Here is a 26554-nt window from a genome sequence, read left to right as displayed (position 1 = left end):
GATATCTGCTCTACAACGTCATCAACCTTTGCCCCTGGCAGACATACCCTGGTCCTGTTCCACCTATCCTTTTTACGTATCATGTTTCCCGTTTCCCTGACAATAGAGTCAAAATGTTAAAAATGGCATCTTATCTCTTGACAATATAATGTTTATTGATGAAGCAATGTTTCGTATTAGTGGCAAGGTTAATTGCCATATCTGAGGACAGAAAAATCAGAAGTCTGGGAACATGAAAGGGATTCTCCTAAAATCAATGTGTATTGTGCCCTGGGAAAAAACACATAATTGATCACTGATGGTAATAGTTTTACCATAACTATTTACCAGTAATGGTAACAGTTATCTTGAAATGCTACAGGATTTTTTATTCGTGAACTAAGGCAATTACGAACTGAAACCAATAGAGCAAGATGGAATACCTTGATAATTTGCTTAGAATGTCTGACAGTTTTTAAATGAAATCTTCCCACAGATGGATCAGCAGAGGTGGGCCAACAGCTTGGCTTACTTGCTCACTCAATTTTTCCCCACTGGACTTTTTTCTATGCGGCATGTTAAAAGTTTGGTTTACCCAGTGGTGAGCTGTGAATATTTTAACAATGGGCTTGCACTTTTGCTGACTTTTTGATGTGAAACATCCTCCAGGGGTCCTACCGAGTAAATCGGATCAATCACGGAAGTGATGTCAACTGCGGCGTTGCCAGAGGCGCTTCCCATGCTCACACCACTAGCACTCACTAGTAGTATGATTAGAGTGCATGACTCATTTTTCGTGACCTCTACAAAATCTACAGTTCTAACTTTTTAGAATTTTTGAATAGTTGAATAGTATGATTATAAGTATTTGTCATATGACTGCAACAATACAAAGATTTTTTTTTTATTCTTATTTTTTTTTTTTTTTTTTTTTTTTTACAAATTGGGAAATACAGTGGATACATTTTTTTCATGATAAACTATTAATATTGCGAATAAAAAATAACATGAACTATTTCCCATATCACAAAACATTCCACAATATAAAAAATATTACATAAAAAACAAACTATTCTAGAAAAGGTACACAAAAATCACAAGATTACATGAAAAAAAAAATTATTACACGAATATTCAAGAAAAATTTATTCTAAAAATTACCATGTACAATTTTCTTCTTTATTAATATTTGTTGTCGATCTGCTTTGCTCAACAGCTGAGCGATGATTACAGAGGAATTGATTTGACGTAACGATCTGGATCAAATTTAAGCAATGGTTTTCCATTTAGATGTATGGTCATCATAATCTGCAATGTATTTAATTGTCAACATTGTTCATTCATTATGTTGAAAGCTCACTCAGCTTCAGCACTGCTAATCGCAATGGTTTCAAAGATATTTCTGGCTTTCTTAATTGAAAAGGGAATTTCACTTGATTTTAAAGATAAACTGTCTTTGACAAAATCTCTAAAATCATTGATTTTTATTTCATATTTTATCAGAAAACTTAAATTTTTTATTCAGTTTTCACCATCTTGCCACTGAGACGAAAGTTCTTTCATATTCCACGATTTCCGGTAGCATGTGTTTAAAATTTCTTTCAATGGTATCATTATTTTCTTTATTTAATTTAAAATCACTCTGTTTCATTAATAACTTATCCTTTAAGGATAAAACAATGCATTTAATAACGTGTCACGAGGTAATTTTTTAAATGTCTTTCGATTTTGATTCCTTCAAATTCTTTCCACTTCAACATGCCCCAACTTTAGTTTCATAATTTCCTTCAGAATTTTTCAAATTAACAATAGCATTGATAGTTGGAATAATTAATTTATCTGCTTTTACCATAATGATTCTGTAAAGCTTCTGAAAGGTAAGAGAGCTCCTGCAGGATGTCGATCATTAGTGCTAAATGGTTACGAAATTCCAGATTAAAAGTCGATTTAATAATCTGGAATATTTAACTTCTGATTCAAAATGTTTGCATAATTCCTCCAACCTGCAATTGCCATCCGCAAGCTACATTGTGGCCCAAATACACGTCCAATCGTTATAGTTTCCACATCAATTTCTTTAGCAATCATCCTTAATTCGCTGGTTTTTTGGAGATCGGTGATATAATGCATACAGTTTTGTTTGTTTTTTTTAATTATTGCCTGCATGTCATTATATTTTAGAACATTTTCTGCATAGTGAAAGCCTCGAAGAAGATTAGAAATCTGCCAACATTTCATTTTCGTAAAGTTTAATGTAATATCTTAGTTTCCTCAAGCCCTCCCCCACCACATTGCTACTGTCACTAGTTCTTTGAATACTGTGCAAAATGTCGGAATCACACGGATATTTAGCTACTGTGGCCATGTAAACATAGACAGGAGAAATTTACTGGACAGCGTGGATCACTCACTTCTCCAAAAAACATATGCCTGTTTGTCAGAGTAAAGGGAAACCACAACACAGGTTGACCAGAGTCCATGTTGGGAATCTTCTTAACTCTTCTGACTGGCTATGGAAAGTATACTGATTTGTTATTTTGGTTTTTAGGAGATTAGCAACTAAGGCCATATTGCTCCTGGGATATGCGGTGGTCATTCCGTGACCTTTCCACATCCTCCATATTTGGTGGGCACAGACTCGAACCCCGGTCTAATCAAGAAGCATGTGCTACGCACTGCTGCTCCTGTCCACCTGGCTATGGAGGCCCCAAGAAAGTATATTGACTAGCACGACTTCTAGGTATGTGACTGCATAGGGTTTACAGACACCACTAACACTGTGAAATAGTAATCCCTTTCACCCTTAATTCGTGCTTTCTAATTATCTAAATTGCCTAAAAGCCAGAGGTGGGAACAATATGTACAAAGTTGTCTCTCGTAATCTGTTCGTTATCTGGAAATTTTCTTCATTCTACAGAAACTATTTTAAATGTAATTACCAAGAGAAATTCAAAAAAATTCACTATAAAGAAGTTGGTTAAATACAGGTCGACTCTAATTGAATCAAAATGAAGCAATTTTAAAATACATAACTGATCGATTGTGCCATTAAAATGCTGGGGATGGGGCCCCACCATAGTTTCAGCCATGGATATTTAATAATTGCATTCAGGATTTCATTTGTAAAATAAATTATCGTCTGAACAGTGGGCTCGCAAATTAAAAAAAAAAAAAAAAAAAACAATGGACTCTCGCGAGCTCACTATAGCTCACCACTGGGTTTACCCCTCAAAACATCACTCTTTAAATGATCTTTGTACTAGGATCACAAATACAATTAATGCTATAACTGGTACACAACAGGGCATTTTACAGAATTGAAAAATCATACTACACATTCTATCAGCAATGATGGAGGTTATGTTGAATCTTAACAACTTTACCCTAAAAACTAGAATAAACGTTACAATGCATTTTACGGATTGTTTTTATTTCACATAAATGTAGGGGGTTTGAGCCCGTGCCCACCAAATATGGAGGACGTGGAAAGGTCAGGGAATGACCACCGCATATCCACGGAGCAATATGGCCTTAGTTGATAATGCTCCTAAAAACCAAAAAAAACAACAACAACATAAAATGTAGGTTGTAATTTTAAAGTGCACAAGGACTTTGACACTCTATATATTATTATATTATACATATTGATATTCCATAATTGTTTTGAGCAGTTCAATAAGTTTTGAATATTTTATGCAATATATACACTTACCTGTCTTCTAATGAAATTCACCAGCTTAATCTGTTGGTAAAATCCAAAACAAAACTTCTCCTTTATAGCTAATAAATCAAACTTGTGTGTTTCCTGCAATAATAATAAAGCATAACACTTTCAAATATCTGGAGACTTTAAGAGTGTGAGAAGACTTAAAATTCAACAAATCACAAATTAAAATTTGAATTAGCTGAAATAAAAAGCCCAGTTCTTAACTTTCCAACTGTTTCCTTGGTTTGGTATGTCTTAATATTGCACTATAAAGATCTACTTACTTCCCAAAACTAAAAAAAAAGTAAGAAAATTTCTGCCATTTTTCAAAAGCAAGTAGGAACAGGGCTAAAGTTGGAATACCTATTTCAGAAGGGATTTCTAATTTTTTAGAGGATAGGTATGTCTTATCCACTGAATGGCCAAATCAGTCAGAGGTAACTAAACGAAACTCACCTTACAGTTTCTAAAATGATATGCTAATGCTGCATTATAGCAAAACTTAAAAGGATAAATGATCAAGGTGAAAGAAATTATATTAAAACAAATGTGAAATAAAATAAATTTGAGAACCCCTCACAGAAAGAAATCAAGGCTCAATAAATCAGGTGAGTGTGGGGGCCAGGCAACGGGTCCATTGACACCCAAAACGCCTGTTCAAATGGTGACGAACACACCTTCCATAATGGGCAGGCGCCCCGTCATGTTGAAACCAAATGTCGCGTCTCACATTTGCTGGAACATTGTCAAGTAACCCTGGTAGAACTTGTTCAAGAAAGATCCGATATGTAGCGGAGTTCATGTGGGATGGTAACAGGTATGGGCCGACTAAGCAGTCACCGACCATACCTGCCCACACATTTATTGCAAAGCGATGTTGTGTTGTGTGGGGGCGCACACCGTGTGGGCCCTCTGCTAATCCATACACTAGGTGCATGTCTGCCAGCTTACAGTTCATATATATTGATGCATGCTCTTCGTGCGGCGACTACTGCTTGAATGAGTAAACCAGAAATTTTCCCTCTCACAAACTGATGCACAGCGCCGTATACCGACTTACAGTGACATTTCCAGTTATGGGTTCCTATGCGATTCACATTCCTTTAGATGTTACCTACCTCCCCTAAACATTTGTACCAATATTTCTGAGACATCCTATATATTAAATATGAGCAGTGCCATAGCCTAGAATTTTGCAACCGGTGTGCCACTGGTTGCGAAATGTGTGCCACAATTGATTCTATTGTGGATGACAGGTGTGCCACAAACTTTGCTGAAGCTGTATACCTATAAATAATACTATATGTATTATGATTAAAATTTGAGAACTGAAACTTTTAACTATTGTAAGAAATTAACTGTACATTATTTTTCCAATATTTTTGTTCACTTGAGTGAGCTGAACTGAAAAATGCAAGGCAAGAATGAAAATCTTATTATAAGTTATGAATAAGATTCAAGGATTTCAAAATAAGCTGGTTTGTGGATACAATTCATTGCAAATGGGTCGTTTGAGATGTTCCCAAATGTATGGCCACTTGCTGCTGGTAATAAAGTGGTGTGGACTTCATTAAAGAACATTTAGATAACTTGCAGCAGAAGTTCAAGGATTATTTTGGAGAGAGTGTTGAAATTTTGACTGGGTTCGTGATCAATTTGTTGCAGATGCAAAATCTCTTCTGATGAATGTACAAGAGGAACTTACAGATCTGAAGGTGGACAGAACATTGCAATTAAAACATCATGAAGTGCAGTTGAACACATTTTGGTTGTCAATAAGGAAAGAATACCCAGCTAGCTCTGAGATGGATAACAATTAATATGTTATTACCATTTTCAACTACATATTTGTGTGAACTGGGCTTTTTGACCTGAACTGAAATTAAAACATCAAAGAGGGAGAGACTCAGATCCAGTGATGAAGAAATGAGGCTTGCATTGTCACCGATTCTTCCACGCATCAACCGTCTGTGTTCAGCAAAGCAAGCATAAATATCACATTGAAGGTATGCGTAGTTATTTGGTTAATACTAATAGATTTTTTTTTTACTTTGCTTTTGTACAGTAACTTACGGTTCATAAAATCTTAATATATGCATGAGCCGATTTCTGTTGGAAGAATAACAATTGATTCTATTGTGGCTTATAGCATATTTATATTAACATTGCTGTAAACTATGCTTTTTGGGAAATTAACATTTTGATGTGCCGTGTTGTGTCATGGATAACTTAAGGTGTGCAACAAAGAGAAAACAGTTGCAGAGCACTGCCATAGCCCCAAATAGCAGTTATGAATCTATATTGATAAATTTAGTAGGTATGCATTAGAAAAAATAACACTTTTTTTTTTTTTTTTTCAAATCTTTACCTTCATATGTGTGAGAAGTTCCTGAAAGTCACTTGAAATTAAGTCACAAAAAAGGCACACAGCACCAGGGCCATCCTCCTGCCAGTCTTCCCATTCACTAAAAAATAATATTTAAAAATAAGATACAACAATGCACACTTTGAAAAATGCAAGGGGAAAAAGCTTATATGGTTCAGTTAATCTATGGAAAGCACTTGGAACTATTCTATTTATGGTATTTATTTTTTTGTTGCAAACAAATTTTCAACTACAGTCAATATCTCAGTGGTTGCAGTCAGAAGCATACCTATGTACATTTGCTCCAGGGCAAGGAGACTAGGATCACTCACCTTGTTTCAATCCATATTAAAACCTATGTGCATTTACTCTCCCTCTCTCAACCTGCTCATTAATCTATGGTTACATCTCCAGAATTAGTACTCATGACAGAACAAACTTCATGTTTCCACAAGTGGCCTTGCACTTCTTTTAAACAAACTGCCTCACCAAAAGGTCAGTCAGCTCATTATTTACAAGATCACATTTATTTACTTCCATGATAGCCTATTTTGAGACATAGGAAACCCTCATCAAAAGAGAGAAAGTTGTCTGAGTGAATCCAAGAAAAGTTATAAAAGAGAACCTAATTTATGTGAATGCCAATGTAAGGAAGGTATAAAGGTATATACTTCATTCATGAATCACATAGTCTAGTTAATAAAGTATCGAATTTTCAAAATATGAGCAAATGAAGTTATAAATTTGGCTCTGAGTAATACATCATAGTTATGGTCAGACAGCATCTATATTTTATAACCCAGGTAAAGAAAGACTTCTTTTACCTGAGTTTTAAAATATAGACAAATCCAATCATAGCAATGCAGCATCAAGTTTGTTATAACAAATGAAAAAATATACATATAGAATAAACTCATCATGACTGAATCTCATTATATCCAAATTACAAGCTAAAAGGTACACAAATGCTAAGAAAACAAAAAAATCTCTTCATGTGGAATCTTACATACAAATGCTACACATAAGTGCACACTTTTCCTTAATTTGCCATCCAATAAAGCTTTACCTTTAAATGAGGCTTATACATTTTCCTACAGAAAGTAGCTTTCAATAAATTTTATCAAGAATTTAAATTTTCTAAGAGTGCACAGATTATTCTGTTACAAACGTATCTACAAACAGGTAATGGCCTACAAAACAGAAAGGCAAGGCAAGTTGGGCTGTACTGACACTTTCTAATGATCATACATCCACTTCGGTAGGGAAGGGGGACGTGGTCTCTTGTTGGAGCAAAAAGAGGAAATTATTCTGTAACTGCTTCTCATTTTAGAACTTGCTTAAAAAAGGAGAATGAGCACTTACAAAAATGGAAAAAGATGATTCAGATTGATTACTACCTGATAAAAAAAGAGTTGCATGGGCAAGCACAATTACAAGATAATGGTCATGCTTGCACATGTTCTTTTTTAAGAAAGATGTAAGCCAAGTCCAAAAATAAAATGGTGTAAATCAGAAGATGAATTCTGTATACTATTTATGGAATTTCTCCAGAAAAGAGAATGAAATTGGAACCTAAAATAATTATGGAAGAAAAAGTATAAAGTTTATGCCAGGCAAGTTGTAAGGGAGAAAATAAGTAGAGACTAAATTCACAAAAACCAAGCACTGAAGTAACGAAGTTCACTAAAAATAAAGGAAATGTGGTATTATTATTAGTCATATGGTGCACTGGCCAAAAAAAAATTTCCAAGTTACCCTGAGAGAGAGAGAGAGAGAGAAGTAGAAAGAAATCGCCAAGAAAGAGAAGAATAATGACATCCAGCTGAGGACTCTGGGTGTGCCAAGCCCATGCTCAGTAGATGTGAGCCCCTGGCAGAATATGCCCAAGACTTGGAAAGTCTTGGGCATATTCTGCCAGCAAAGACTTGGAAAGCTATTAAGGACTTAAAACTAATGTAGAGAATGAGAAACTGTTGAAGGAAAACATAAGGCACATTGAGTGTATGGGATCTATCAAACTACAGTAGACTTTCGAAATAATAGTACCTTCAGGGTTTCAAGGTGCCGTTATTTCGATTTTTCTGTTATCTAGAAAGTTTTGTTTTTAATGTATTTAATCAGAAATAATGAGGCTAAATAAGAAATAGAGAGATTAAGAATGCAATTTTATTAACTGCACATATAAAAAAACCCCCATAAATAAGTTGACAATCCATTGTTATATTCTGCCATTAATACACTTCTGCTTATGTTCCATTCTATTTTCTTTATTATATTAAGTTTAGTCTGTGCAGGTAGCACATTGGTATCATCACAGTCCTCCCCATACTGGGTGGAAAAGGCCCGGGTTCAAATCCCGTCAATGACACAAGGAACTTTTATAGGCTTTTTTCACTCCATGGTGGAGTTAGTCAGTCTCAGGAGGAGTAGATAGCAAGGTTTTCCCCCAGAAACTGGGATTTTTCATCCAGGCAAATTGAGCAGAGAACAAGCGCAATTTTACAGACAAAATACACGGGTATATTAAATAACTTTCCAGGTGATATGTTGTTCTTTTTTTCTTCTCTGTATGAGGTTTATTAACTTTAGGAGCCATAGTGAGGGGTTTCTAATTTAAAATAAATGTAAAACAGCAGTATAATGCATGATATCAGTACAGAATTCACTTTCAAAATGCCGAACGTAAACAAATACAGTAATCATGTGACTTGCCATTTTCTTTTTTCGGCACTGAAAGACATTTGCACTGTCCGATCTCAATGTGCCATTATTTTGACAGTCTATTATATATTAAGAGAGCTAGAAAAAGAGGTAGCAAACCTACAACGATAATTATGAGAGCATCACTGGGCACAGGAGAGGTCCCTATGGACTAGAGATTTGCAAATGTAACCCATGAATTTGTTAGGGGCAATCTTGTCTGTCCAATCTGACTAATTGGATCCAATGTGCAACCAGCATCTACATTTTTTTTCTGATGAAAAATACTTGATTTGCGTAATTTGTTTAATCCTTCCTTAAGTTTATTCAAACTACCTATTTCCATAACACCGATGGGAGTTTTCAAACAATCAAGTAGTCGTGGTGCGTCTTAGTCGCTTTTGCGCCAATAAAATCAAAATCCATCCAACAATCAATTACACTCTAGGTAAAAGCAAACTTTCACACATCCTGCAACCATCTTTCAATTTACATTTATATTCCCTTATGTGTGTCATCTGAAAAAATGTAAAGATGCCATCACCATTTAGTTTACTCAATCTATTTAAAGCCTTAAACACCTCAATCAGGTCTCCTTTCAGATGCCTAGTTTCCAGAAACTGTAATTTGCAGAACTCGTCTTTTCAAGATCGCCCTTTTGTGCCTCTGACTAATCTTGTTTTTCGTTTTATTTATTTATTATTTTTTTTTTGTGCCTGTTCCAAGAGAGTTACATCTTTTTTTAAACATATGATACTTCCAGACCTGTATGCAGTACTAAAGCTTAACCATTGCCTTATACAATGGGATAATCACCACCCTTGTCCCTCCTGGCAAAATTTCTACAGCAAGCTAGAAAGTTCACTGATTTAAATATAAAACTAAATAAAAAGTGCACTAATGTGCTACTCCCTTTATAATAATTAGACTGGATAACATCATTTTCAAAATTCAAATAAAGCAAGGTTTAGAAGAAACTAAAATAGTTTAGAACAGTGTTTCCCAAACTGTGTTCTGCAGAACACTAGTGTTCTGTAAGATGTGAACAAGCGTTCCATGAAAAATCGTAATTAATAATTAAAAATATAAAAATAAAATAAATAAATTTTGCATATTTGTAGCGTACACCACTTTTGTATCATTATAATTTTTACCGTTATTTTTTTTTTCGGTTATTAATATACTGGCATAGACTAATAATCAAATAGACCGTGGAACACTTTATTTTGGTAGGCCTTTTTGCATAGAAAAGTATGTGTTGAGGTAATGACATCGATGAAAAAGTAGCAATGTAGTGATCTAATATGACACTCGTATGCGATATAGCCTGGAGTACATGAGTTGAAGGAGAGGAGGAAATGAACCAATATCATAACTAAACTCACTTCCTTGTATAATTTTTTTTTTGATAATTATTAGTATTTTGAAATATTATTATTAAAATATGTGACCATGGATTTGTGGTTGAAAAATGGAACTTTAAAATGAGAAGCAAAGTACTTCTAGTAGCAACTGTGGTCGATGAAAGCAAACAGAATATTGTCTTGTGGTCGATGAAAGCAAACAGAATATTGTCACACTTCAAAGTGAGGATGAACAATTGCAGCCTTTTGTTCCCCAAAAATCCGAAGTGAAAAAACGCTTTTCACTTTTTTAGTACGATGACAGTTATTTGAATTTCGGCTTTACATGTTGGAAATAAAGATGCTCCTGATGCACAGTGCGTCATATGTAATAAAATATTAGCAAACAATACTTTGGCTCCCTCTAAACTTGTGTTTCGTGAATATGTTGCAAGATGAAAAGTGTTCCATGACTAAAAAAGTTTGGGAAAGGCTGGTTTAGAATAATATTATGATAAACCAACCATAAAGGCATGAATAACACATAAATGCAATTGGTGTTAATGAAAAATTTCAACTGCTTCTAAGCCAAGATAGAATCATTCAGGAATTGGCATGGAGCACACTGTAAATGCAGTTTTAATTGATTGGAAGAGACAACATCATATAATAAGAGCATGTGGGTACATCCACCCTACCAATAACTTGATATTACTTGATAACCTGACATTACAAGAATGCCCCATAAGGACTTCCATCTATAATAATATCACCAGAGGAACTCAGAAAATAAATATTTATCTTCCTTTATTATTCCACATAATGATGACTTTTCTAACATCAATTAATCAGAATATAAAGTGATATATCTGTAAGCACCAAATTTATGACCATGCGCAATTAAGATAGTGGCAACAAATTTATTGTGAATGCAACAGACAGCCAGCCTACTTGGACATGAGGTACTTCTTTTACTTCTGCTAACAGCAACATATAAAAAACTATGCATGATATTTAGAATACATATCCAAGTGACAACAGTATGCCTGTGTCACGGTTAACTACTGAATGCATGATTTGCTGCTGTTGGTTTGCATTGCAAACCAGCAGTCTTTATTCAGTGGATTATCACAGACATCAATTTCACAGATTAGGGAAATTAATGTCAGAATACTGAATCATTACAAAAATTAGCATTAATAAGTACTGCATAAAAATATTCATTATACAGATAAACACAGTGAAACTTGTTTAAGGGTATAGTTTGGATATAATAAAGGCATAAAGATACTTTTTTTTGTAAACCTCATGTAAGCTGGTTGAGTGTAAGCCTGTTATTGGGAAAACTCAGCCTAGAAGAAGGCAAAATAGCATTTCAAAACAACAGTTCACCTCCCCCTCCATCTTTTAACTACATTATCTTTAACTTTAAAAGTAAACTGTAAATCTACCATAATAAATTCCTATTTTACCATATATATGGTGTATACTCATTTATTATCAAATATAGCAAAACATAATATCAAAATTAGCCAACTCCCAAAAGTGACAAATTTCTGAAAAATCCAGTGTCCTATGGATTACATGTACTACATGATATACTACATAAACATATTTACCTATCTTTTGTATCTACTATTTCTCTATCATCTTCATTCTCTACAGCTTCCCAATTCTTTCCTAATTCCTGGCATAAGGAGGAAAAAAATCTATTAGTTACAATCTGTTATTTAAGTAAATTAAATTATTCAACAAATTTAGGCAATAGCAAATCCATTATCTTAACTTTTTATTTTGTAGAGAAAAAGAAGAGGAAGCCTTTTGTGCTCCTAACTAATCTTGTTACTCTTCTCTACATCTGTTCCAACAGATTTGCATTCTTCTTACAATGATGCTTTCCAGATCTGTATGAGTACTCAAGATACAACTTAACAACTGCTTTATACAATGGTATAATCACCTCCTTTTTCCTACTGGCAAAATCCTGTATATCACTGACAGAGTCCCACAAGCTATTCTAGCAGCCTGTCTGCACTGCTCAGAGACCTTCCTGTTGAACTGCACAGTTACTCCTAAATCTTTTTTGTTCTGTACTATCTTGAGTGAGGTGCCATTCAGTTGATATGTTACTTTGGAATTCTTCACACACACACACACGCACGCACGCACACGCACACACACACACACACACACCAATAGATTGCATTATTGAACCTAGATGAAGAAGAAATGGTGACATTTGTAATGAAAATGAAGCACAAGAATACCTCCAACCTGATAGTTTCATTTTCAAAAACTGTGGAAACTTCTATTCAGTTCTTGGCTGAAATGTTGCCACAAAACAATGTTTATATTTTCATTCACTCTTTTTCACGGATACTTTTATATTACTGGCACTACAAAGAGATAATTATGAACAATCGTAAATGAGTGAGCCGAATTAAGTAATGTTAGTAAAAAGAAATTTATTGCATTATGCTTTGTCATACATGCACACACACATAGTTGGAATATTCTCTTTTTTAAATATGATTCATGGCCATTTATAATCTCACAAGATAATGTGATGCTCTTCTTGGAGTTACTGCTAGATAGGTTGGCAGGGTTGTTAATGACACTAATGACAGTATGCTACTGCAACAGGATCTAGAAAAGTTGAGGAGATTGGCTGAGAGGTGGCAACTGAAGTTTAACATTGACAATTGTAAAGTACTGCATATAGGAAGCAGTAACCCAAGAGTAATATATCAACTGTGTGTGTGTGTGTGTGTGTGTGGTACCACACTGATGGTGGTAGAGAATGAAAAGGACCTGGGAGTAATTGTGCAGTCAGATATGAAGGTTTCTGAGCAGTGCAAACAGTCTGCAAGGGTAGCTCATGGTGTCTTGTCAATGATACACAGGAATTTTTCTAGCAGGGATAAGGAGGTGATTATCCCCTTGTATAAGGTAATGGTGAGGCCACACCTCGAGTACTGTATACAGGTTTGGAGGCCTCATTTTAAGAAGGATGTAGAGCTGTTGGAACGAGTACAGAGAAGGCAACAAGATTAGTGAATGGAACAAAGGATTGCTCTTATGAAGAAAAGCTTAAATTTTGCAAATTACAGTGTCTGGAGACTAGGCATCTGCGAGGTGATCTGACTGAGGTGTATAAAGCCTTGAATGGTTTGAGGATGCTCAATGCTGATGGGATTCTTCCTCTTGCTCAGAATAATCGCCTGAGAGGGCATAAATTCAAATTGAGGAAAGACAGTTGTAGGATAGATGTGCAGAAGTTTGCCTTTAGCCAGTGTGTGGCTGATTGCTGAAACAAATTTCCATCTGTCATTGTAGAAGTTGATAGCTTAAACAGATTCAAGGCAGAACTAGACAAATATTTGGAGCGAGTAGATGGGTGAAATAAGGTTTTTTTGGGTTTTATTTTGGCTGATGCTATATAAGCTTGCTTTCTTGCATCATGTGCCTCTGCTAATTCTAAAGAATGTCAGTAAATCACCTAATATAGACTCAATGATTTATTTTAATTTCATGACTTAAAAAAGTATTCAGGTTGCAAGGAGCACTGTGCTCTGTAAACCAATTTATTTTAATAATTAGGCAAATTTAGTTTACAATTAGTGAAAATGAAAGGCTTACTTTTTTTTTACAGAGCCTTAATGGTTTCTTCCCCCTCCCCCAACTGCAGCCTAGTTTTATTAACATTAATATCCTTCAGTACTGAATTTGCTTCCATTGTTATTATTTTAAATTTTAAAAAATTAGAATATGTTTTAGTTGCCTTTGCATCTTACTTGCAGCTCTCTCTCTAACTTTGATAATATGCGAAGCAGCATATTACTTTCTTTCTTTTTTTTTTTTTAATTTTCCATTTTCAATACTCGCTATACAAAAAGAATTTTCTTACTGACATCTTTATTCAATAAATTAAGGCCTCAGCAACAACATCACTGATATTTCTGCTGAGCGAAACACTCAAATAACTTTTCCATAATCTACTCCTCTTTCTAATCCAATTTGAAAATTCTCTGATTCTAAAAGAAACTTTAAAGGTAGTCTTAATGCCGGTTTCTAATCTACTAAAGGTTCTTTTAAAATAAGAAAAAATTCTCTGATTTTAAAAGAGCCATTAATGATAGTACAATCATTGCTATCAGGGGCAAATGTATCTCTGCAATGCAAACAGTACATTCATAAACATTGGAATGCTTAATTATATCTAATTTCATTTCTGAGATGCTTACTTTCATCTCTAATATTATTCTGAAAACAATATACCTGAAATGAAAGTAAACATCTCATTTCTGAGATGCTTACTTTCATCTCTAATATTATTCTGAAAACAATATACCTCTTGTCAGACATAAGAAACTGTTTTCAAAATGAACTGCAAAAACAATATAACAGCACAATAAGAAAAATAGCACAAGAATTTGGAGACTTCCATGACCAATACCATTCAGTATGTAGTGGAATAATGTGCCAATGATTCACAGTTCATCCACTGGAAATATGCTGAAACAAAACTGATATTTTTAATCTGGCCATGGAAATAAATCTTGAGCACTGAACTCTCATGGTGATTTATTTCCGAAACAACATTAAGACTTCCCTGTAATTTTATTATGCCTCAAGACAGTTATTTTTTTCACATTATAGGTGACCAAATGTTTTCAAATAAAAACAGATTTTGGGCCCGTATAAGATGATGGATCCTGGAGGATCAGAATGGACCATGAACTTGACTATCTTATTCAGGGTGCAGACATTGTCAGATTTGTGAAGAGCCAGAGACTTGCCTGGTTGGGACATGTTATGGTCCTTGAGGTTGTCACAGACATTCTCTCAGATATGCCAGACAAGCTGTTCTTGCTACCTGGGAGTCTAAAACGCTGATGGAACTGATATTCGAGTGACACTTAAGTCAAGTGGACCCAATTTAGGCGAAGTCCGGACGGTCTATGACAGCCAAATCCTCTGTTTGCACCTTCACGATGGTGGGACTGTTAGTAATCCTGGGTATAACCTCCATGCACAAGTACATGGTGGGTGACCACCCAGGTAAGAACCAACGTAAGCAGGGGTCGAGGTGTGGCGCCCACACCACATGGAGGAACGCCGCCCCTCTATGTTACCAGGCAGTACTAGGTGGTAGATGACTCTCATCAACTGGTGAAATACCACCACTTTGCTTATTGGAGGCTTGAAGTGGTGGAACCCATGTTTAGTCTCTAGAGCTAAGTTCCGGCAAACCCTTCCCTATCTCTTCCATCATGCAGTATGATTGATGATTTTTGAGGTTATGATGAATGTCGTGGCGAGATCCATTATTCCTTACATTTCGAGGGTACAGCTCTAAAACGGTGTTCGCAGGCCGGCCGCTAGTTAGTACACCGGACCGAACCTATTGGTAACTCTCTAGGAGGCTTCCGGATCAGCTAGTGTATAATCTTGCTACCTCTACTCTGCCAGATAGTGACTGGAGGGAGTCCGAGTAGTGTGTATGCGGGGAGCATTGTCGAGGCCACGTTATGTCAAGGATCTGGGTATATTCTTACCACATGTACGCCATATCCAAAAATTTCATTACTTCATACAGCATGTCCCACCCACTTTTTCTTACTATTGAATACACCATGAATTGTCAAAATAATAGAGCAAGCTTATCTGCGAAAAGATCTAAACCTCCCAAGGACTTCCTAATTCATTTCACAAATATACGTGGTCTTAATTCCAATCTCAACGATGTCCATTTCCACTTGCAGTCTTCCAAACCCCATGTACTTTTTCTGACTGAATCTCAGTTATCAGTTGATTCAACTACTTCTCATCTCAGATGTCCAAACTATTTGCTGTATGATTCCTTTCGCCTCAAAGGTGGTACTTGTGCATACGTCCGTTCTGATATTCCCTGTCAGAGACTTGGCAATTTGGAATCTCCTCTCTTTGATCTTCTCTGGCTTAAAATCTCTCTACCTCATTGTGTAAAATTCATCTGTTGTCTCTACCGTTCTCCCAACTCCACTAATCACTTGGAGCTCTTTGACTTCCTCTCTTTGCAACTTGACTTTCTCCAGTCCAACTTTCCTAACAGTGAGGTAATTTTCCTTGGTGATTTTAACGTTCACAACTCCAGCTGGCTTCCGTTTTCCAGTCACACCGACCCAGCAGGTCGAGATGCTGAGGCTTTTGCAATTACTAATGACCTAGCACAAATTGTTCATTTACCTACAAGAATACCGGACAATCCTAATCATATAGCCAATACGCTTGATCTTTTTCTCACAAACAACCCTTCTAAGCACAAGGTCGAAGTGAGAGGTCCTTTAGGCACTTCAGATCACAACTTGGTGATTGTCTCTTCTCCAATGGAACCTTTATCTCATGGCTATTCCCAACCTCGTGTTGTTTGGCATTACAAGAATGCAAAATGGGATGACCTGCGAGACTTCTTTTCTTCTTTTCCTTGGTCTGATTACTGTTTCAAAACTTCTGATGTCAACATTTGCTCAGATCGTGTCAGTGAAATTATTCTTGCAGGAATGGAATCCTTTATCCCACACTCCACATTAAAATCTCGTCCTTTATCTAAACCTTGGTTTTCCAATAAATGTGCTAAGGCTGTCCAAGAGAAGAATGTTGCATATCGTAATTGGCTTGTTTCTAATTCTTCAATTTCATTTTCTGCCTACACCAAAGCTCGCAACAATTGTAAAGCAGTTATTAATCAGTCCAAACTAGAGTTTGAACAGGCTAAGAGTAGAAAACTTGCTTCTTGCCCTAATGGTAGCCAAGCATTCTGGTCTCTTGCCAAAGCTATTGGCCGCAACTTTTGCCCATCTCTGCTTCCACCTCTGTCCAAACCAGATGGTTCTGTTGTCACTTCAGCCAAGGATAAAGCTGACCTGCTAGCATCCCATTTTTCTTCCAGCTCATGTATTAATGATCTTGGTAAAACACCTCCCACCATTCCTAACACGCTCCATTCAATGCCTCCTGTGGTCTTCCGTCAAAAGGATATCAGAAAGATTTTGATGAATCTTGATGCTAAGAAAGCTCCAGGTCCTGATGGTATTTCTCCACTTGTTCTCAAAACTTGTGCTCCTGAACTTACTCCTATTCTTTGCCGGCTTTTTTCACTTTCTTATTCCAAAGGAGTTTTTCCTTCTGCTTGGAAATTTGCTCATATCCAGCCAGTTCCTAAAAAGGGTGATAAATCCCTCCCATCCAATTATCGTCCCATTGCAATTACTTCTACTCTTTCTAAAGTAATGGAGAAATCAATTAACCGCCAACTCTTAAACTACCTAGAAACCTTCCGTCTGATCAACGATCGCCAGTATGCATTCCGTCAGTGTCGATCCACTGGTGATATTCTGGCTTATGTTACCCATTTATGGACTAATTCAATGGAAAGGTTCAGTGAAACACAAGTAGTTGCTCTTGACATCTCAAAGGCTTTTGATCGTGTTTGGCATAAAGGTCTTCTAAACAAGCTTCCATCTTATGGTTTGCCAACTGTTTTTAGTAATTGGTTATCCAGTTTTCTCTCTGATCGCTCACTGAGGGTGATGGTAGATGGCTCTCTGTCTTCTAACTTCTCCACTAATGCCGGTGTCCCCCAAGGTTCAGTTCTTTCCCCCACTCTTTTCCTTTTGTATATCAATGACCTTCTTCCATTGACTGGAAATCCTATCCATAGTTTTGCCGATGATAGCACATTGCATTCAACTTTCCATTTTGAGAAACCTTGTCCTGCTCAATCAGCTTCAAGTTCTCGAAAATCTGCTGCCAATTCCTTAAATGCCGATCTTCAGGTAATTCTCCAGTGGGGCAAAGACAGCTTAGTTGATTTCAACCCTTCTAAAACTCAGTCTTGTCTTATATCTCGCAAAAAGGATTCTTCTGCTCCTATGCTTATCTTTAGTGACACTCCGATTTCTAGGCAAAATGATATATCTCTTTTGGGGATTACCCTGACTTCTAATCTCTCTTGGCACAAGCACATTACAAATATTGCTTCCTCTGCATCTAAAAAACTTGGTTTTCTCTTTCGCTCTCGGCGTTACTTTTCTTCCAAACAGCTGCTCACTCTGTATAAATCGCAAATCCGCCCTGCCATGGAATATTGTTCCCACATCTGGGGTGGTGCCCCCAAAACCTCTCTCAGGCTTCTTGATTCCATTCAGAAAAGGGCAGTTAGGTTAATTAATGATTCATCTCTAACAGAGTCTCTCCACTCGCTTTCTCATAGACGTACTGTTTCTGCTGCATGCCTCTTCTACAGATACTTCCATGGGCACTGTTCTTCTGAATTGGCTTCTATAATTCCCGCTCTCTCTTTCAAAACAGTCCGAACACGTGCCGCCACCAGCCAACATCCATTTACTGTCCAACTTCAAACCCACAGAACCAACTTTTCATCTTCCTCATTTGTTCATTCAACTGCCGTTTTCTGGAACAACCTTCCTTCATACGTATTTCCTGAAAATTACAATCTACAGAAGTTCAAGTCCAGTGTCAACAGATATCTTCTTTCGTCTTCTCAACCTCCAACCCAAGCACGGTACTAAGTACTATAGGTTCTAATACCTCTCGTGTTTGGGGTTCTCATAAAAAAAAAAAAAAAAAAAAAGTTATGAGAATGGTAGAACTAAGAGTATAATGAAATGGAAACCTAAAAGGAGGAGGGCAAGAGGAAGACCACAAAAGAGATGGATGGAAGATGTAGAAAAGAACTTAAAGACCATGAGAACAAGAAGTTAAAGAAGTTTGGCTTCTGGGAGGGTTTACTGGTTGGAACATTGTGGAGAAGGCTAAGACCTTCTAGATAATGCTGAAGCCTGGGCTATAACACCAGAAGGAGAAGAAATGTTTTCAAATGTAAAATTTCCAGCAGAATATAAATAACATATTTTTAATGAAAATCTACGCCATTTACCATGGCATACCACTTAATTAAATAATAGCATGAAGTCAAAACAAAAATAATCTGAAATAACAAAAAGCTAAATTATTAAACTTTACATACCAAATAATTTATTATGTAGAACTTATCATATACTGTATTTTTTGGATTAATCCTTTTATGATGTTTCTTCCTCATGTGCTCTTTCAGTGCCATCCAATCCTTAAATATTTTTTCACAATACAAGCAATGCAAACTGAAAATATAAATGATTAATAATAACAGATAAATCCTGATTTAAATATTAAACATATAAATGTCAAAACTAACCCTCATGAAAAGAGAATATGAATCAAAGGGAATATAAAAATGGAATAAAGAGATGCATCTCTTTCATTTCTCGCCCTATATACACTCCACATTTTATCCCTCCTCTTACAACAACAACAACAAAATAAAAAGCAGTATTAAAAAAAAAAAAGTAATAGCAGTTTCCTACAAATAAGGCTGACTCACCACTAGTTTATTCACACTGCCAGAGACGAGGCCCGTGTTATTTATATGTGTAAATTATATTTTATCTAATATCTCTTATAAACAAATTTGATATATTCATATACAATATTACATTTAACATTACATAACTATTTGCAAACTTTTTGTGGAATTTTCATGAAAAACCAACTTTTACTTTCCAAATGTCATCTGAGTTTATAAATTAGATATTATTTTATCCTTAATTTCATAGGATACATGATTTTAAATTCTCATTTTTCTTAAAAGTTGTCTTTTTTAAATTAATAATAATCTTGTAAAGCTGGAAATGTAGGAAGCCAGTTAAATTCATCTGAGGCAAAAGAGAAATTAGTCAATATACAAAATTAGCTAACAGAACCCAGAAACAGAACATCTTAAGGCCTATTTTAATTTATGGAGTAAAAAATGGGTAAGAAAAATAAAGGGATTAATCAAAAATAAGGACTTTTGTAAATGAGAATTAAAAAAAAAAAGAACTAAATGGAACTAACAAATGGAAGCAATGTTAAACCCATATTACAAATGGGTAAATTAAAAAAAAAAAACAAAAAAAAACCCCTACTGGTGTAACAAATAACGTATCCAATCAAAGGTAATTGAAATCCTTTCTATGTGCTCATTAACATGAATACGTAGAAAGGATGGAAGAAGGGAGATTAACCTGGCAGTATTGGTATCCACTTATAGCAAAAATGATGGTGGTGGAGCACCAGACAGGTGCCCATATTTTAAAATTTTTTTTGGAAAATATCTTAGGATTTTTTGAATGCTTCTTAAACAATTCCAGCATTTCATATATTTTTAGTGGATTACAATACTTATTGTATGTAAATTTTAAGCTTTAAAAAATATTAAAAGTTTTAAAATGCACTGTGTGTTTTACACCTTTTATTTTCAAAAAAACAAAACAATATAGTAATTTTGCTAATATTACAAAAAATGCATTAGACATAAAATAGAAATATCTGTCTCCTAGTTTCTTCCATTTTCCAATTTAAAAGATAGATAAGTGTGTGAAATTTCACACTGTGAATGCAAATATATTTCTGCTTATTATGCATATAAATTTTAAAAAATTAAAAAAAACATATGTATATTCAGTACTATTAGCTACTTCCATTTTCATGCTTATTTCAAATTGGCACTCTCCATAGCATGTGAAATTTGAAACTAGCTATGTTGCTTTTGGCAGAGTGAGAAAATACTAGGTTTTGTGTTAGTATTACTTTATTATTATTAGTAGTAACAAATGATGCAAGAAAGTGAGCTTATACAGCATCAACCCAAAAAAAAAAACAAAAAAACACATACATTTCCCATATTACATGTCTATCTCTGTGCACATCTATTTTGCAACCATCCTTCCTCAAATTGAATTTATGCATTCTCATGAGTGTAGTTTGAACACAAAAGAAAGGATTCCATCACCATTCAGCTAACTCAATCCATTTAAAACCTTAAACACCTTATTCAAATTTCCTCACGGGTGCCTAGTCTCCAGCTGCTACAATTTGCAGAGCTGAAGCCTTTCCTGGTAAGGCACTCTTTTTTTTTCTCCCTCACTAATCTTGTTGTTCTTCTCTGCACTCATTTCAGCAGATCCATACCCTTCCTAAAATGAAGCCTCTAGACCTCAGCATGTAGTACTCAAGATGAGGCCTAACCATTACCTTGTACAGTAGGATAATCACCTCCTTATCCCTGCAACAAAATTCCTATATATATCATTAACAAAACCCCATGAGCTATCTTAGTAGCCTTTTGCTCTGCTAAAGAACTTCATGTTTGACTACACAACTTCCTCCAAGTTTTTTTCACTGTCCACTATCTACAGTATGTATGTCATTCTAGCAGTAATTCCAGAATAACATACAGTGTGTATGTTATTCTGGAATTACTGCTATCCATATGCAGTACCTTGCATTTGTCACTGTTACACTTCAATTGCCACTTCTCAGTCCATCAGCCAATTTTTCTAGATCTTATTACAGTAGTATCCTGATTACTGTCATTAACCACCCTGCCAACCTTTGTCATCTTAGACATTAAGCCTGCTATGCGTTCTCATTTTCTATATTTATTAATGATATTGACAGGCCGAACACTGAACCATGAGGAACTCCACTAATAACAGTAGTCCAAGTTGTGCCATTGTTAAGCACTCTTTATCTTCTCCCACTCAATCATCCCTTTATCTATAGCAGTAACTTTCCCCTCATGCCACACTGCTTCAATTTTTATAGCAGTTTTACCATCTTTATGATGTGAAAATAATAACAATTCTTTCAAAAAAAAAAAAAAAAAAAAAAAAAAAAGAGTAAAGATGGTAGATATTTATTAACCTAATGAAAGAGGAAAACAAGTAACCTGAAACTTTCAGCCTTAAACATCAGTGCTTGTCCATTATGCCATTCTTCAAGAAAAATCCAAATTATGCAAAAATGGTGGTGGGACACCTGACAGGTTCTTGGATCCTATTTCTATACAAAAACCATAGGAAAATAACTTCAGCAACTACTGCAGTAAAAGTTTGACTATATTTAGGAAGGTAGAAAAAATTTCAAAATTTTAATCATTGAGTAACAGCTAATGTGGGAACGTTATTTTCGAGGGGCACCTGTGGGATGTTGAGATACTACTGCCAGGTTAAATAAATAAATATTTGAAATAAAAATGAATAGTAGCAGGCACAACAGATATAATAGGATATCACAAAGAAAAATAGTGAATGAAGGCTGGCAGTTCAGAAGGACTGATATTTACACTGCCAAAATGACCTGTAAAACCAGTGAAACAGATTTGAAAGATGATGCATTTGTCATTTTGACGTTGTTTGTATTTGAGAAAACTATCCTATCAAAAGTCATGGGTCACTCTCCAATTACAGGAAACTGTGTGTGATTATGAAACAATTGAATATTTTGGCCTAAAAATGAGATTAGCAGATGAGAATATGAAATGAATTGCAGGATAAGCCAAAAAAATTAAGTATGCCAAAAGAGCTAACAGAATTTACAAATGAAAAGATAATTAGAGTAAATCTCATCATTAATCACTTGGAACTCTTCCTTTCCTTGAAACTTGACATTCCCCAGTTCGACTTTCCTAACAGCGAAGTAATTTTTCCTGGCAATTTTAATGCTCAGAACTCAGAACCTGGCAATTTTAATGCTTCAGCTTTCTAGTTACACAGAACCAACTGGTCAAGATGCTGAAGTTTTGCAATTACTAATTACCTCACAGAACTTGGTGATAGCCTCTCTCTCTCTCTCTCTCTCTCTCTCTCTCTCTCTCTCACAGAAATACACAGCCTAATGTTGTTTTGGCATTACAGGAATGCCAAATGGGTTGATCAACATGATTTATATTCTTTTTTCTTGGTTGAATTACTGTTTTAAACCTTCTGATTCCAATATTTGCTCAGATAATTCTTATAGAGAATAAATCCTTCATTTTGCATTCCACACTAAACTCTTGTCCATTATTTACACTGGAATTTTCCAATAAATGTGCTAAGGTTGTTCAAAATAAGAATGTAGCATATTGCAATAAGTTTATATCCAAACCTCTAGCTTCATTTTCTCCTTACACTAATGCTTACAAAACAGTTATTAATCAATCCAAACTTGATTTTGAACTAGCTAAGAGCAGAAAACTTGCTTCTTATCCAAGTGGTATCTGAGCATTCTGGTCCCTTGCCCTTGCAGAAGCTATTGGCCACAACTTGTGTCCATCTATACTCTCACCTATTACAACCTAACAGTTATATTGCATCCGCATCTAAAGATAAAGCTGACTTACTAGCGTTCTTAACGCTTGTATTGACAATCTTGGTAAGCTATCTCCTACCAGACCCATTTCACTTTACTCAATGCCTCTATGATCTTCCAACAGAAGGATGTTAGAATTCTGAACAATCCTTGATGCCCAAGAAAGCTCCAGGTTATGATGGCATTTCCTCACTTGTTCTCAAAAACTGTGCAGCTGAGCTCACTCCTGTTTTGTGTTGCATTTTTACACTTTCTTATTCTACTAGTGAAAAACATCTGCTTAGAAATTTGCTCATATCTAGCCTGTTCCTAAAAAAAGGGTTACTCCACTGCATTTATTTCTAATCTTTCCAAAGTAATGAAGGAATCTGTCAACTACCAACCTCAAACCTTCCATCTGATCAATGATCACGTGTTAATTCTGTCAGCATCGATTCACCATTGATATATTGGCTTATACTATTCATCTTTGGACAAATTCCATGAAAACGTTTTGTGATGCTCTTCACATTTCTATGAATATTGATCGCATTTGGCATAAAGATATTCTAAACACGGTCCAATATTATGGATTGATGACTGTTTTTTGCAATTGGGTATCCAATTTTTTCTCTGACCTCAAACTTCTCCACTAATGCTGGTGTTCTCCAAGATTCAGTTCTTTCTCCCACTTTTCCTCTTGTATATTAATGACCCTCTACTGACCGGAAATTCTATCCATAGCTTTGCTGATGATAGCACACTACATTCCACCTTCCAGTTTGAGAAACTTTGCTCTGATCAAACAGCCCCAACCCACTGCTTGAATATCCACCACTAATCCCTTAAATGATGATTTTCAGGTAATTCTCCAACAGTGCAAAGAAAACTTGGTTAACTTCAAAACTTCTAAAGCTCAGTCCCATCTTATTTCTCACAAAAAGAGTCGATTTCTCTTGTGTTCATCGTTGATAATATTCAGGTTACTAGAAAAGATCACATATTTATATGAGGAATTATTCTAACTTCTAATCTCTCTCTCTCTCTCTCTCTCTCTCTCTCTCTCTCTTGGTATAAGCACATGACAAACTTCCTTTGCATCAAAAAACTGGGTTTTCTTTTTAATTCTCTGTGTTATTACTTCTCTTCTAAACAATTACTTACTCTGTAAAAATGTGGAAACAATTATCAATTGCGTTCACATCTGGAGTGGTGTTATACTCCATTCAAAAGAAGGCAGTCTGGTTAATGACCCATCTCTTACAAAGTCTCTCCACTCTCTGTTACACAAACATTCAGTTTCTGCTACATACCTTTGCTACAGATACTTATATGAGCACTATTTTTCTGAATTGACACCTGATTTCCCACTCTCTTCCAAACTAGTTTGAGCATATGCCATAACCAGTCAGTGCCATTCATTGTCCAATTCCAAATCATAGAACCAACTCTTCCTCAATCCTTTCCACTTTTCTGGAAAGATTATAATTTTAATTATAATCTTTAGAAATTATAAATTTCTAAAGATTATAATTAAAAATTAGTCTAATTCTGACAAATACCTTCTGTCTTTTTAGCCTTCAGCCCATGCACTAAGTACTATACGTGAACTAAGTACTATAGATTCTAAAAAAAATAAAAAATATAAAAAAAATTGGTCCATAAAGGAGATTAACAGGTAGCCTGCAACTCATTCAAATGTGTATGCAAAAAAATGAGCACTAGGAAAGAGCTAATGGACTTTCCAAGGGGAAGTATCACAGAGCAAGTCCGAAACCCTGCGGCACCTACAGCAGCATACTGGTTGCGTGGCCAACTGCCTCCCCCAGCTGCCAGCTAAGGACCAAAGAAGAAAGAAGAAGATCTCAAACAAAAATTTGGCAACATCTTGAAGAAAAAATAGTCCAGAGGTAACAGTGAACTAGGTAGGTATGAAATACTGACTGATAGAAATCAACATGTCTTGAGATGGTTGGTTCATCTCACCATCAGAACCTAGAGAATTTAAATTTTGAAGTGTCATGTCACTGCTGTTAAAATCTGTAAGTATTTCCACAACATATAGTGAGCAGCTTGCCATTAAATTTCACAAAACAGCTGCAGTCCTCTAGCCTTTGATAATAAAAATAAATCCAGACCATTTACTGGCATGGTACAAGATTTGTCAAACCTGGACTGTGGATCAATGAAAATCAGTCTTATAGAGTGATAATTTGTACTCTTTTCTGATGGATGCATTTAGATATGGAGGATACATGTAAGACACTTATTATCCGAATGCACTGTCCCATATGTAAAGCTGGGAGGAGCAGGCATCACGGTCAGCTGATTATGGATCAAACCACGAACACTGTGTTTTATGCTAATGTTCTGGATAATCTGTATTTCCCACATTGTGACAATTTTATGGAAGGGCTTTTACACTTCGATAAGGCAACATCCCATGTCACAAAGCAAGGGCTATGAACATGTAATTTGAAGAGAATAACATCAGATCATTGCACTGGACAGCAGAGAGCTGACGTCAACTCAAATGAACATCTTTGTGATGAACTGGAATACAGAATTAAGGCAAGGTCAAAACTACCTTCACAAAAGTGAATACTGCTATAGTAATGTGTGCATATAATGATTTGAGTATGTTAAATAGTTATTTTATTTTTCCCTACAAACACACTTTTAACCCTTATGGGAATGGATCTACACCTTTCAAAGGTGAGTTCCGGATAGTACATATATATTCACTTCAAAGAAGCGTCTACTGATGTATGAACTGTCTTGAAGTTTTTCCAGTACATGCTGTTATCTCTCATATGTGTTCCAACTAATTGTTAAAACGTTTTATGATAGATGGCAGCAGCACAAAAATGGGAAGATCTTTGAGAATCAGAAGAGAAGAAAAAGAAGGAGATTGCATTTGTTGACCTCAGCTATCCAAGTTGAGGTTACAAAAGCCAAAGTGAAGAATTTCACACTGGAATTCTGTCTAGAAGTTGATAAAAATTAAATCACACGACACACAGATATATGTAGAGGATATAATTGTATCAACAAAAAAGTAATAATTGTTTTACTTATGAATTATATTTACAATTTTTTTTTAAAATTCTGATTTGATTTCTGACAATAATTTTACTATATTGAGTGAATATTACTAATATTTTTATTATTAATATTATTTTATTATTATTAATATTACTAATATAATTAATATTTAATTTTACTAATATTGAGCGAATCTAAATAGGAACAGATTAATGTTTTAAA

At 35.3% G+C, this 26554-nt stretch overlaps 1 protein-coding gene across 3 annotated transcripts in view; it reads right to left on the bottom strand.

Annotated features, from left to right (window-relative positions):
• The window catches only part of LOC150086751 (zinc finger protein 277), a 118894-nt gene that overhangs the window by 17125 nt on the left and 75215 nt on the right, over positions 1–26554 (bottom strand). For all 3 annotated transcript variants that reach the window (XM_090371560.1, XM_090371558.1, XM_090371559.1), the window contains exons 8-11: positions 19125–19257; positions 11713–11780; positions 6054–6150; positions 3692–3784 (exon numbers count right to left, since the gene is read on the bottom strand). In XM_090371560.1, the coding sequence (XP_090227686.1) occupies positions 3692–3784; positions 6054–6150; positions 11713–11780; positions 19125–19257 (391 nt within the window). The remainder of the gene's footprint in view (positions 1–3691; positions 3785–6053; positions 6151–11712; positions 11781–19124; positions 19258–26554) is intronic.

This window comes from Mastigoproctus giganteus, chromosome 4 (assembly GCF_048544385.1).
Source record: "Mastigoproctus giganteus isolate SK-2022 chromosome 4, ASM4854438v1, whole genome shotgun sequence".
In the NCBI taxonomy this organism is placed as follows: domain Eukaryota; kingdom Metazoa; phylum Arthropoda; class Arachnida; order Uropygi; family Thelyphonidae; genus Mastigoproctus; species Mastigoproctus giganteus.
This window is presented reverse-complemented; position numbering and strand designations above follow the sequence as displayed.